The 12,474-nt window shown below is 38.8% G+C and overlaps 2 protein-coding genes across 3 annotated transcripts in view; one reads left to right on the forward strand and one right to left on the reverse strand.

Annotated features, from left to right (window-relative positions):
- Positions 1-319: 319 nt before the first annotated feature.
- Positions 320-9,884, forward strand: copg2 (COPI coat complex subunit gamma 2). Its single transcript, XM_043236789.1, has 23 exons — positions 320-447; positions 1,178-1,230; positions 1,313-1,393; positions 1,487-1,558; positions 2,105-2,184; positions 2,353-2,428; positions 2,572-2,664; positions 4,418-4,504; positions 4,584-4,741; positions 4,823-4,956; positions 5,048-5,115; positions 5,269-5,457; positions 5,588-5,683; positions 6,021-6,264; positions 6,552-6,627; positions 7,322-7,425; positions 7,541-7,666; positions 7,833-7,901; positions 8,002-8,313; positions 8,417-8,514; positions 8,605-8,743; positions 9,238-9,336; positions 9,441-9,884. Exons 1-23 carry the CDS (start codon positions 411-413, stop codon positions 9,569-9,571), a joined length of 2,622 nt encoding a protein of 873 aa, XP_043092724.1. The 5' UTR covers positions 320-410; the 3' UTR covers positions 9,572-9,884.
- Positions 9,885-9,943: 59 nt separating this feature from the next.
- The window catches only part of mest, a 3,484-nt gene continuing 953 nt past the window's right edge, over positions 9,944-12,474 (reverse strand). For both annotated transcript variants that reach the window (XM_043236791.1, XM_043236790.1), the window contains exons 4-12: positions 12,391-12,468; positions 12,169-12,305; positions 12,010-12,068; positions 11,870-11,910; positions 11,713-11,783; positions 11,448-11,549; positions 11,281-11,357; positions 10,855-10,918; positions 9,944-10,290 (exon numbers count right to left, since the gene is read on the reverse strand). In XM_043236791.1, coding sequence (XP_043092726.1) covers positions 10,173-10,290; positions 10,855-10,918; positions 11,281-11,357; positions 11,448-11,549; positions 11,713-11,783; positions 11,870-11,910; positions 12,010-12,068; positions 12,169-12,305; positions 12,391-12,468 — 747 coding nt within the window. In that variant the 3' untranslated portion in view covers positions 9,944-10,172. The remainder of the gene's footprint in view (positions 10,291-10,854; positions 10,919-11,280; positions 11,358-11,447; positions 11,550-11,712; positions 11,784-11,869; positions 11,911-12,009; positions 12,069-12,168; positions 12,306-12,390; positions 12,469-12,474) is intronic.

Below are 12,474 nucleotides of genomic sequence, written 5' to 3' on the forward strand. Positions count from 1 at the left end.
CGAATCATAGGCTATGGCATCGAAACCCACTGTGCAACGCTTGGTCTATTAATATTAAAAATCAATATTATACATAGATAATTCTATATAATTTATTGTGAATATTATATAAAATTAATATTATATAGTACGTAAATCTTAAATGAAATTAAACTTAAACATCACAATTACGTGGGATTTAAAAGTTGTAAATTATAAATATATGGTCAATTAAATATAAATATTTAAAATGTCACGTATAGATAGGAACAAAACTTTTAAGCACAGACTTTTATTTTGAAGCATGGTCTGGGTGGGCGCCATGTTCATCTCCGCCAGCTCACAGCATACGTCACCCTAGTTGACGTGGAGGAAAGGAGCGTGAATGACTGTCTGATCATCTCGGTTATTGCTCTCAAACATTCCGCAAAATGATCAAGAAATTTGACAAGAAGGACGAGGAGTCTGGTAAGATCTATATTAAATACACGCAGGCACGTTAAGGAATCAGCATTTTAAAAATAACGGCTTTTTTCTCAGTGGACAAAATGATGTCGGCTGTTTGGCTAAGGAAGAGCCTCTGCAGGCCACAGCGCAACATCTGTAATTGGAAATATAACTTATTTAAGACTTAAAACCAATGTGCATGTTCCAGTTTTATACTTAAGTCTGTCTAGGAGTGGGGGTTTAACCAGCTGGAGCTTTGTGAGTTTGCAGTATCTATGTGTATTTCCTCTTTAACTATAAAGCTAATGTGCTAGCCGTGCCCTTTATTGATATACAGTGCAAATGTCAACAATTAAAATGCTGTATTTGCTTCGTGGATAAGCTTTGTATTTTAGACATTTAATGGCAATTTCTGATTGAGGTGGGTTAAATTAAATTAGGATGAAATGACTGAAAAGGGGCTACGTGGATGCTATTCTCTCCTGTCATAACGTCAGGTGTTAATGTATAATCTTCCGACGGTTCAGATTTAGAAGATTGGTTTTAGTTTATAGGATTTACGTTTCATATGCGTGACTAATATTGCTATTTTGAAGTGAACTCGGGCGAAGAGTGGCATTAAGATGCTATTTATCCTTATTTTATGAGCACATTTTTGAAGAAATTACATGTTATGATTTTACATATTGTCTTTAAGAAAAGTGGCACATAGCTTTAGATCACTGACTGCTTTATTTTAAATTGTATTTAGGAAGTGGCTCAAACCCCTTTCAGCATTTGGAGAAAAGTGCTGTGCTACAGGAGGTTAGTTTGGCGCATCTGAATCTTATAAGTAGATGAACGACCGTTTAGTGCCGTGTATTACATTTACATGTTTCTTTCAAAGGCTCGGATTTTCAACGAGACGCCCATCAATCCGAGAAGATGTCTGCATATCCTCACGAAGATCATTTACCTGCTCAACCAGGTGCTTTATCATGTTACCTAGACAACAGTTTTCCACTACGTTTTCTCTTTTTTGCTCTCTATGGACTGATCCATCATTATTAACCTCTTTTAGGGTGAGCACTTTGGAACCACAGAGGCCACTGAAGCTTTCTTTGCCATGACAAGACTGTTCCAGTCTAATGATGTAAGAAACTCTACAGCCCTATTAACTGTGTCTTTAACCACAAAACATATCTAGAGATGAAATGGCCAATGCATGCATAATATAATATAATGAATTATACACGATTTTTACACAAAATTTGCTAAAGTGTACAGATATTCGACAATACAAATCTGATATATCTGTCTATTATTTGTAATGAAGCTAGAATTAAATATACAATTTTACATATTTAAGAATAATATGTATTTCAAAGTTTAAAAAAAATTACAATAACGCAAAAGAAAACTACTAATCTTTAAAAATGACAACAACAGAAAATGACTGAAAATTAAAATAAAATGGATGAAATGTACAAATCAAAGCTATTTAAAAAATATTAATAGAAACGATAATGGAAAGTAACAAATAATATGGATATAACGCTACTTGGATACAATTTTAGATATTGATTTGACAATTAATTAATGCAAATAATGTGTGCTTCCATCTATTAGCTGATTAAATTTATATTCAAAATAAAATTTATTTATATGCAATCATTTCTCATTTTGCCTCTTGTTTTAGCAAACCCTGAGAAGAATGTGCTACCTGACTATAAAGGAGATGGCCAACATCTCAGAGGATGTGATCATTGTTACAAGCAGGTATTTATTTTACAATACAATATACTTTTTTTACAGTATGTTTACAATATATCTTTTCTAATATGTAAAGTCTAAAAGCATGTTGTTTGATGAGGAATGGAAATATTCGCACACGCTGCCAATATTACCATTGGAAGAACACTCATTAATGTTTTGTTTGTGTCTCAGCTTGACAAAGGACATGACAGGTAAAGAGGATGTTTACAGAGGACCGGCAATCAGAGCTCTCTGCAGGATCACTGATGTGAGTCTCAGCTGTTTGCAAACTCATTTATCTCTGTGTATAGGAGACCTAATTTGCTCTCAGTGAGAGACAAACTATATATAAACTGGTGGGACTGATGTAAATGATCTTTCCAACTGTGCTCCTTCCATCTCGTCCATCAGACCACCATGCTGCAGGCGATTGAACGATACATGAAACAGGCTATCGTGGACAAAGTGCCCAGCGTCTCCAGCTCTGCTCTGGTCTCGTCTCTGGTAAGATCAAAAAAAAAAAAAAAAAAAAAAAATATATATATATATATATATATATATATATATATATATATATATATATATATATATATATATATATATATATATATATAAAAATTAGGACACCCTTTGAAAGCATGTGGTTTTATTGTAACATTTTTAATAAATGGTTATTTCATCTCAATTTCAACAATACAGCGAGATTAAAGTAATCAAACTAAACAATGAAAACTGAAGAAAAGTCTTTTCAAGATCTTCTGTACATGTCATTCTACAAAAATGCCTATTCTAACTGAGGAAAAAGATAGGACACCCTCACATGTATTCCCTCTTAAATTGGCTCAGATCTCACGCAGGTACATCACACCAGGTGCACATAATTAGTAGATCGTTACTCTGCATGTTGAATGAGGCTTGCCCTATTTAAACCTCAGACATTTAGTTTGGTGTGCTCTTGACTGTTGAAGTGAGAGTGAGCACCATGGTGAGAGCAAAAGAGCTGTCAGAGGACTTCAGAAAAAAGATTGTAGTAGCCTATGAGTCTGGGAAGGGATTTAAAAAGATCTCAAAAGATTTTGAAATCAGCCATTCCACTGTCCGGAAGATAGTCTACAAGTGGAGGGCTTTCAAAACAACTGCCAACATGCCCAGGACTGGTCGCCCCAGCAAGTTCACCCCAAGAGCAGACCGCAAGATGCTAAAAGAGGTCTCCAAAAACCCTAAAGTGTCATGTCGAGAACTACAGCAGGCTCTGGTTACTGTTGATGTAGAAGTACATGCCTCTACAATCAGAAAGAGACTGTACAAGTTTAACTTGCATGGGAGGTGTGCAAGGAGGAAACCTTTGCTTTCCAACAGAAACATCAAGGCCAGACTGACATTTGCCAGAGATAAAGTTGACAAAGACCAGGACTTCTGGAATAATGTTCTTTGGACAGATGAGTCCAAAATTGAATTATTTGGACACAAGAGCAGAGGACATGTTTGGCGTAAACCAAACACAGCATTCCAAGAAAAGAACCTCATACCAACTGTGAAGCATGGAGGTGGAAGTGTCATGGTTTGGGGCTGCTTTGCTGCAGCAGGACCTGGTCAGCTCACCATCATAGAATCCCCCATGAATTCTACTGTGTATCAGAAGGTGCTTGAAGAACATGTGAGACCATCAGTTAGAAAATTAAAGCTGAAGCAGAACTGGACCATGCAACATGACAATGACCCAAAACATAACCTGCCAGTAAATCAACCAAAGATTGGCTGAAAAAGAAGAAATGGAGAGTCCTGGAATGGCCAAGTCAAAGTCCAGATTTGAATCCCATTGAGATGCTGTGGGGTGACTTGAAAAGGGCTGTCTGTGCAAGAAACCCCTCAAACATCTCATAGCTGAAAAAGTTCTGCATTGAGGAGTGGGGTAAAATTTCCTCAGACCGATGTCGGAGACTGGTAGATAGCTACAAGAACCGTCTCACTGCCGTTATTTCAGCCAAAGGAGGTAACACTCGCTATTAGGGGCAAGGGTGTCCTATCTTTTTCCTCAGTTAGAATAGGCATTTTTGTAGAATGACATGTACAGAAGATCTTGAAAAGACTTTTCTTCAGTTTTCATTGTTTAGTTTGATTACTTTAATCTCGCTGTATTGTTGAAACTGAGATGAAATAACCATTTATTATATTACCACTTAATTCTCTGTTAAATGTATTCCTTCCCATCCCTAACATTATGGTTCTGGGGTATGTTTTTGTATTTATTCTTCAGCACATGGTGAAGATGAGCTTTGATGTGGTGAAACGCTGGGTCAATGAAGCTCAGGAGGCAGCTTCAAGTGATAACATCATGGTGCAGGTTAGTGAGATGTTTGCATCCTTTATCTTATGAGTTGATGGTCTGTCCACGGCCAATAAAATGGGGTCTCTCTCCACAGTACCATGCTCTGGGTCTTCTGTACCACCTGAGGAAGAATGACCGTCTGGCTGTGACCAAGATGCTTAACAAATTCACCAAATCTGGCCTCAAGTCTCCATTTGCTTATTGCATGATGATTCGCATTGCCAGTAAACTGCTGGAGGAGACAGAAGGAGAGTACGTGTGTCGGACATAAGCTTTACTGGTTTCATTAACATTAACCAGTTTCTTATAATGTAAACTTATGTGGTTTAACAGGCACGATAGTCCACTCTTTGACTTTATCGAGAGCTGCTTGAGGAATAAACATGAGATGGTGGTTTATGAAGCAGCCTCTGCCATCGTCCACATGCCCAATTGTACAGCCCGTGAGCTGGCTCCTGCTGTTTCTGGTTGGTCTTTTTCCTTTACTTTATTTTTTTTATCAGCATCAGAGTACACTAGATGTTCAAATGAATTTTGCCTTTCCTTCTCTTTCCACAGTTCTCCAGCTGTTTTGCAGTTCTCCCAAAGCAGCCCTGCGTTATGCAGCTGTACGGACCCTTAATAAGGTTGGTTTGGATAAGATTTTTTTTGTGACTACCTGTGGTATTGCCAGCTACCACATGGAGACACCAAAGAGCACATTTTTACCTTTAACATGAAACATTAAAATCCTGAAAAGGTTATAAGTGGAAAAAAAAAATTCTCCCTTCTACACACAGGTGGCAATGAAACACCCGTCTGCGGTAACCGCATGCAACCTGGACCTGGAGAACCTGATCACTGACTCCAACCGCAGCATCGCCACCCTGGCCATCACCACCCTGCTGAAGACCGGCAGTGAGAGCAGTGTGGACCGCCTCATGAAGCAGATCTCCTCCTTCGTCTCCGAGATCTCGGATGAATTCAAGGTGACAGCACGAACCAGACAGTGAATTTCAACAACATTAAATGACAAACGCATGCTTCAGATATATATTGAATCATGTTTTAGTAGTTTAGCCTGTGAACAAATAAGCAAACGATGTGTTTGTTTTCCAGGTGGTTGTGGTTCAGGCCATCAGTGCCCTGTGCCAGAAGTATCCAAGAAAGCACAGCGTGATGATGAACTTCCTTTCAAACATGTTGAGAGATGATGTAAGTTCACTGGAGCCTTGTAATATCTTTTCTAGTGCCAAAACACAAAAATGGATTTATACTTGATACCCTTAACCACTAGTTTACTTTTGATCTGTATTTTAATTATATTTAATTAAAGAATAGTAGCCATTTATTAGTGATTATTAAGCACACATTAATGCTTTATTCAACATCTCTACTCCTATCCTATACCTAAACTTTACAGTTACATTACTAACTATTATTATCAGCAAATTAAGAATTTGAGGGAAAAGTCATAGTTAACAAGTGATACCTATTCTAACATGTTACCACTTTTTCTGTTAGACATATTACATTGTTTTTCCTTTTGTAGGGTGGTTTTGAGTACAAGAGAGCCATTGTGGATTGTATCATCAGTATCATAGAGGAAAACCCAGAGAGTAAGGAAACGGGCTTGGCTCATCTCTGCGAGTTTATCGAGGATTGTGAGCACACCGTACTGGCCACCAAGATCCTCCACCTGCTGGGGAAAGAGGGCCCACGTACCCCGACCCCCTCCAAATACATCCGTTTTATCTTCAACCGTGTGGTGTTGGAGAGTGAGGCGGTGCGGGCAGGTGAGCAATCTTGCATGAACTTTGACCTAAGTTCTAACCTCCTTGCAATAAGCTTATAGACTTGCTCGTGCCGTCTTTAAGATTTCAGGAAACTAGTGTTACAAGTAGTACAGATTTTAGAGCGTCACACGTGTCCCAGTGTTTAGCTGCAGTCCGCCTGCAAGTAGTAGTAAATTTATTTAGGGCTGTGATCTGTAATTAATCAGATTTTAGAAACTAATCTGAGCAGCTTTAGGGCATTTTAACATTTTTCTGCACTGACTCTTTTCTCACGTTTTTCTTCAAAGCTGCTGTAAGTGCTCTGGCCAAGTTCGGAGCTCAAAATGATGACCTGCTGCCAAGCGTCTTGGTACTGATGCAGAGGTAGGCATTTAGCAGCTGTGTGCGTATGTGTGTCTAGAGGAGGTAATTATAATTGTAATCTAAATATTATAGTAAGGAAATGAACAGATGTGCTTGGAAATGAATGTAAATGATATTTTATTGACATTGGATATTTTAATTTGAATTAAAATCATGAAAAACTAAAGTAGCTAAATTTAATTAATTAAAATGCGATGCAAACTGAAATAAAAATAGTAAACAGAGACTTTTCAGTCAAGTTGAGGGGTTGTTACAGAAAAGTGATTTAAAAAAAGTTCAGTATTTTTTGTTTCACCTAGATGTGAAAATACTAAATATTGTATTATGTTATAATCTGTAGTACGTAAACATACAAGGAATAAATTCTTGAAATATAATTTTAGTTAACAGATAAACAAGGGGAAAAAAATGTGTGACGTAGGTAATGTAACTTAAATATGAGTTTGTTAATTTTTTGTGACATTCTTAATTTTTTCCCAGAAAGAAAACTCAAATGACAGAAAGCAATATCCTATCTGTTTTTTAGGCATGTTTTGTTTTCATTGCGAGTGTACAAAAATAATTAAGATAATTTAAGATAATAACTGCGTCACAGTTGGAACTCATTAACATTAGTACAAAGCCTTTACATTAACATTTACATAAAAAAATAATAGTTCAGCATATTATGTAATATACTGTGCGTTTCGGACAGATGTATGATGGACAGTGATGATGAGGTGAGAGACAGAGCCACATTCTACATGAACGTCCTTCAACAGAAGCAGAAGGCCTTGAACGCCGCTTACATCTTCAATGGTGAGGGTTTGAGTTGAAGTGGGTGGATAGTGGAAAGGTTCTCATTGTGTATCTGATATTGTATTTGATATAGCTGATGTGAGTGAAGAGGGTGTTTTGAATGGTTTGTTCGCAGGTCTGTCCGTATCTGTTCCCGGACTGGAGAAATCCCTCCACCAGTACACACTGGAGCCCTCTGAGAAACAGTTTGACATGAAGACCGTTCCCTTGGCCACCGCACCCATCACCGAACAGAAAACAGGTGTGAACCTGAGCTTCAGCAGGCCAATAACATCATTACTAAATCATTGCAGAATATTTCAAAGTAGCATATGCTCAAAAAAAAGCTAATCATCTTAACCTGGTTTTGGAGTAAATTGCAGACCTCAGATTGCACACGTTCAATTAATTTCTCTCTTTCATGCCAGAAATTGCACCTGTGGCAACCAGCAAACTACCTGAAAAGCTTGCACCTTCCCGCCAAGACATTTACCAAGGTCAGAAGATCAGCGAATTAACAAAACAATGCACGTGGCGTCATTAAACCATTGTCTAGCAAACCACATCTCAACTGCTCCCTTTATTTTTCTCCCTCAGAGCAACTTGCAGCCATCCCAGAATTCCAGGGCCTGGGTCCTCTGTTCAAGTCGTCCGAGCCAGTTCAGTTAACAGAAGCAGAGACGGAGTATGTAGTGCGCTGTATCAAACACACTTTTGCAAATCACATGATCTTCCAGTTCGACTGCACCAACACGCTGAACGACCAGCTTCTGCAGCGGGTCCTGGTCCAGATGGAGCCGTCGGAGGCATACGAGGTGCTACATTACGTACCTGCACCAAGTCTCCCTTACAGCCAGCCCGGATCCTGCTACAGCCTGGTCCGGTTACCAGAGGATGACCCCACAGCAGGTCAGACATCATTGATTTTGCAGTATGATGCTGCCTTTTCTTGCTTGGCCAGGTATAAACAACAGATAGATGTTAAGTTGTGACTTTTGTCATTTGTCTTAAGTGTCTTGCACGTTCAGCTGTACAATGAAATATCTGGTCCGGGATTGTGATCCTAACACGGGAGAGCCTGATGATGACGGTTACGATGATGAATATGTGGTATGTGAATTTTCTAAATCGGTTCACACTGATGAAAATGGGAAGTTTATCAGCGACCATTCCTCGCTCAATGCCTCATTTCTCCCTCAGCTGGAAGATTTAGAGGTGACCGTCGCAGACCACATACAGAAGGTGTTAAAACCAAACTTTGGTGCAGCTTGGGAGGAGATCGGAGACGACAATGAGAAGGAAGAGACGTTTGCTTTGGCCACAGTCAGAACCTTAGATGGTAAGTTCGCTTAAAAGAATAGTTCATCTCAAAATGAACATTTGATAAAATGTATTCGCCCTCACGCTTTCCAAAATGTAGGTGAGTTTTTCTTCATTGGATAACCAGTGGATCCTCTGTAGTGAATGGGTGCCGTTAGAATAAAAGTTTAAACAGCTGACGAAAGCATCACAATAATCCACATGACTCCATTCCATCAATCTGAGTCAGTGTGCTTTTTCTAAGCTTAAAGCTACATGTTTTTCAGAAACAAATACCTCAAAGCCTTTTCCATTTTTAAACCATTGCTTCCGGTCAAAGTATGAATCCGTAATTCCTTAGTTGAGAAATTCATTCCCCTTCACCAGATTTTCATGTTTGGATGAACTGTCCCTTTAAAATCTTTTTAAATATCCTCATGGCCATTATTTAGAAAAACAAATAAGTGTTTTCTTATAACAGGAAGAGTTTGTGGATGCGAGTCAATAATTTCTTTATCGTGTTTGTCTTGACAGAGGCAGTAAATAACATTATCAGTTTCTTGGGCATGCAGCCTTGTGAGCGCTCAGACAAAGTTCCTGAAAACAAGAACTCGCACGTTCTGTTCCTAGCAGGTATGTACTCATTTCATCCCTCCACTTTTTCAGTTTTAATAGAATTTGAGTTTGTGAAATGTGTATTGGATATTAACTTTCTGATCTTGTCTTTTAACTTAAAGGTGTGTTTAGGGGAGGTCATGATGTATTGGTGAGGGCACGTCTGGCTTTGGCTGATGGCGTCACTATGCAGGTGACTGTTAGGAGCACAGACGAGAATGTGGTCGATGTCATCCTGGCTTCTGTCGGCTAAACGAGTAATGTTTGAGTGACCTGGTAACATGCCAATCAATCCGAGTCATTGTGCTTTTATATGTATCTATACAGTAGCTCTATGTTTCTCACAACCATTATTTGTGGCTTCACGCGAATCCTCCGAGTCTGAAACATCCTCTCTTTATTTGGTCTGTTCTGTTCAGAGAGATATTAAAATCTAAAAAGAGATCTAAACATTGTTTCTCTGGTACTTGAGCTGTTTTGACCGTGTGGCACAGCTTAGGGGAAACGGTCCTTTACTATAAACTTTTTCATTTATCAATAATAAAACAGTCCAAAAGAGTTCAAAACGTGTTTTAGTTGGGAGTTTTTTTTGTTTTTGTTTTTTACTAGACAAAACCTGATACAATTCATACAAAGATCTTTTTATTCGAATAAAAGCATTCATGCTTAGAACACATGTATTTACAAGTATTTGAGCAAACTCTTACTGACTGTTGGGGTATTTGGTGCAATACTTTCAATTTCATGCATTTAAACACATGACTGACATTTCACATACTCTGCGGTTTGTTAATAAACGGATTTGAATACTTTCTAACAACTTTTTTGAGGCGATATTCCACTCGTTACTCCTCTCAGAACGAGTTGATAAAGCTGAGGTAGGCATTAAAGAAGCCTGTGGGATCCTCCAGCTGTGGATAGTGACTCACATGCTCATCTAGAACTGATACAGTGGATCTCTGCACTAGTTTCCTGTAAATGAGGAAAAGAGACCAGTGGTTAAAATATCTCCAGTGTTACAGTTCCCACATAACAGCAAATGCTCGTCTTAGCTCTTTTGGACTTTTTCGCCTTTTTCCAAAAACAGACAATAATCACCCAATCTCAAAAGCTCAAGAGATAAAGAATCGTGTTTTGTACTCGGAGACCAACGGCAAAGCACTGCATCCAAAACTGATCCACAATCTGCAAAAGGTTTCAGCGGCTAAAAGTGTTGTTTTTATCTTCGAGACCAGAGTTCAAATTCCTCTGTTGTTGACTTTTCTGACTAAACTGCTGTCAAAATGCCACACTTACTGTGACAGTCATGATGGTGCGTTGGTTGAGGACAAAGTTGCAATAGAGGCTTGGGTTCAAATCCCACCTCAGTGTGTTGCAATTGAAATCAACCAACATAAAGACTCAATGAGGGAACGTCAATGATACGAGGTGTTAGAAGTGAAGATGGAGCAAGCATTATAAAAGTGTTTTTATTCCATTTTGAAATTAATAAAACACCCAAGATACATAGGATATTACTAATGTTAGTGTACTTACTGGTAGAGCTGGATGAACTCAGGATGAGGATTAACTGGATCTAGTGGTCCATAAATCATGTGCACTACAAAGTTTAAAAAAAGTGATAAATTGGTGACAATTGCAAAGTTAAAGATGTTTTTGGCCCCATTACATAGACTAAAGCGATTTACCTAATAATTATCTTCCAAAGCACAAAATTACTACATCCAAACAGTATGAGTGTTAACGTACTTGTCCTGCTGTACTGCTTGTATAATATAGTGCATACACTAATGCATTCGGTGATGTAAATGTTTACTTTATATACTATCACCTTAAACACTTATTGCCTGGGATGCAGACGGCCTAAGCAGCTTCTGTGATTTTCATTGGATTAAAGTACTTAGCCTCAATTGCACGGCCGAGTTTTAAGTATTCACGTCGTACCACAGTGTGTGCACTCACATGGTGTTGAAGTGGAGGTTAGCGCCCCGACCCATCTCTCTCTGTGTTTCAGCCTCTGGTTAATGTACTGCAGGATACTGGACGAGACACGATAACAACAAACCATACTTGGTTATTATTAAAAAAACAAAACATTGAAAGTGCAGCACGTGAAGAAGTTTGGACACCTGTCCATGACCAGATTTCCATCGTTAAAGCGAATTCCTGTCCACATGTCCCAGAACTCGGCTTCTGTTGGCTGGGTGTACGGTCCAAACACATCCCTTATTCTGTAGGATATATATGCAATATTTGCAATTAAAGGCTTTGCACAGCTAGCGTAATTTAAGTAAATGATTTGTAATTGTGTGTGTAAAGTACAACAAATTTTTTGAACTGTGATCTAGAGAGCATAAAAGTAAACGCCACTCCCATTCCAGACGCTCAGCTCACCCTCTAGAGAAAAGCTGGAAGTTTATCAGGCGGGTGAGTAGAGGTGAAATGAAACCAGAGTCCTTCAGCACCTACAGATGACCAACGAGTGAAAATATTCATTTCTCATATTTAAAAATGCAAACAAACTTTTTTTTTTTATAAGTTTTGCACTCACTTTCTGAACAAATCTTGGATAATGAGTCTCTGGGAATATTCCTTTGAAGAGTAAAAACAAAATGGCCTGTTATGAATCTCCGTTCAGACTCTTAAGAATGTATATTTTAATTTTCTGATGGCGTACAACTCTTAATGTACCTCCATTTGAGAGGCAGAGGCTGTTGATCGTGATGTGTCCGCTTCTGTTATGGTCACTCCTGTGTGTTTTAACTGCACGTGAGAACCACCCAGATCATATTGACGGGAGAATTAAGCTAAATTTATGCTGAGAAACCTTTAAGGATCCTAAGGGCTCACCTGTACAGTAACTCGAGAGCTACGGTGTCTCCATAATCATGTGACAGGATGTTGATCCTCTGCTCTGACAGACCCAAATGAGCAACCAGGGCCTCCACCACACTGGCCTGCTCGAAGATGGAGTAACGGTGCGGCCGCTGGGTTTTGCCAGGTAGAAGTGATTATTCAGATTACGGATAACGGAAAACAGTGGTTGTGACTCGTGTACTTCATCTCACCCACCGGTTTGTCTGAAAAACCGAAGCCAAGGAAGTCGAGGGCGATGACTCTGTTAAAACGTTGAGTCAGAGAATCCCAGATCTTCAA

Source organism: Puntigrus tetrazona, chromosome 4 (genome assembly GCF_018831695.1).
Source record: "Puntigrus tetrazona isolate hp1 chromosome 4, ASM1883169v1, whole genome shotgun sequence".
NCBI lineage: Eukaryota > Metazoa > Chordata > Actinopteri > Cypriniformes > Cyprinidae > Puntigrus > Puntigrus tetrazona.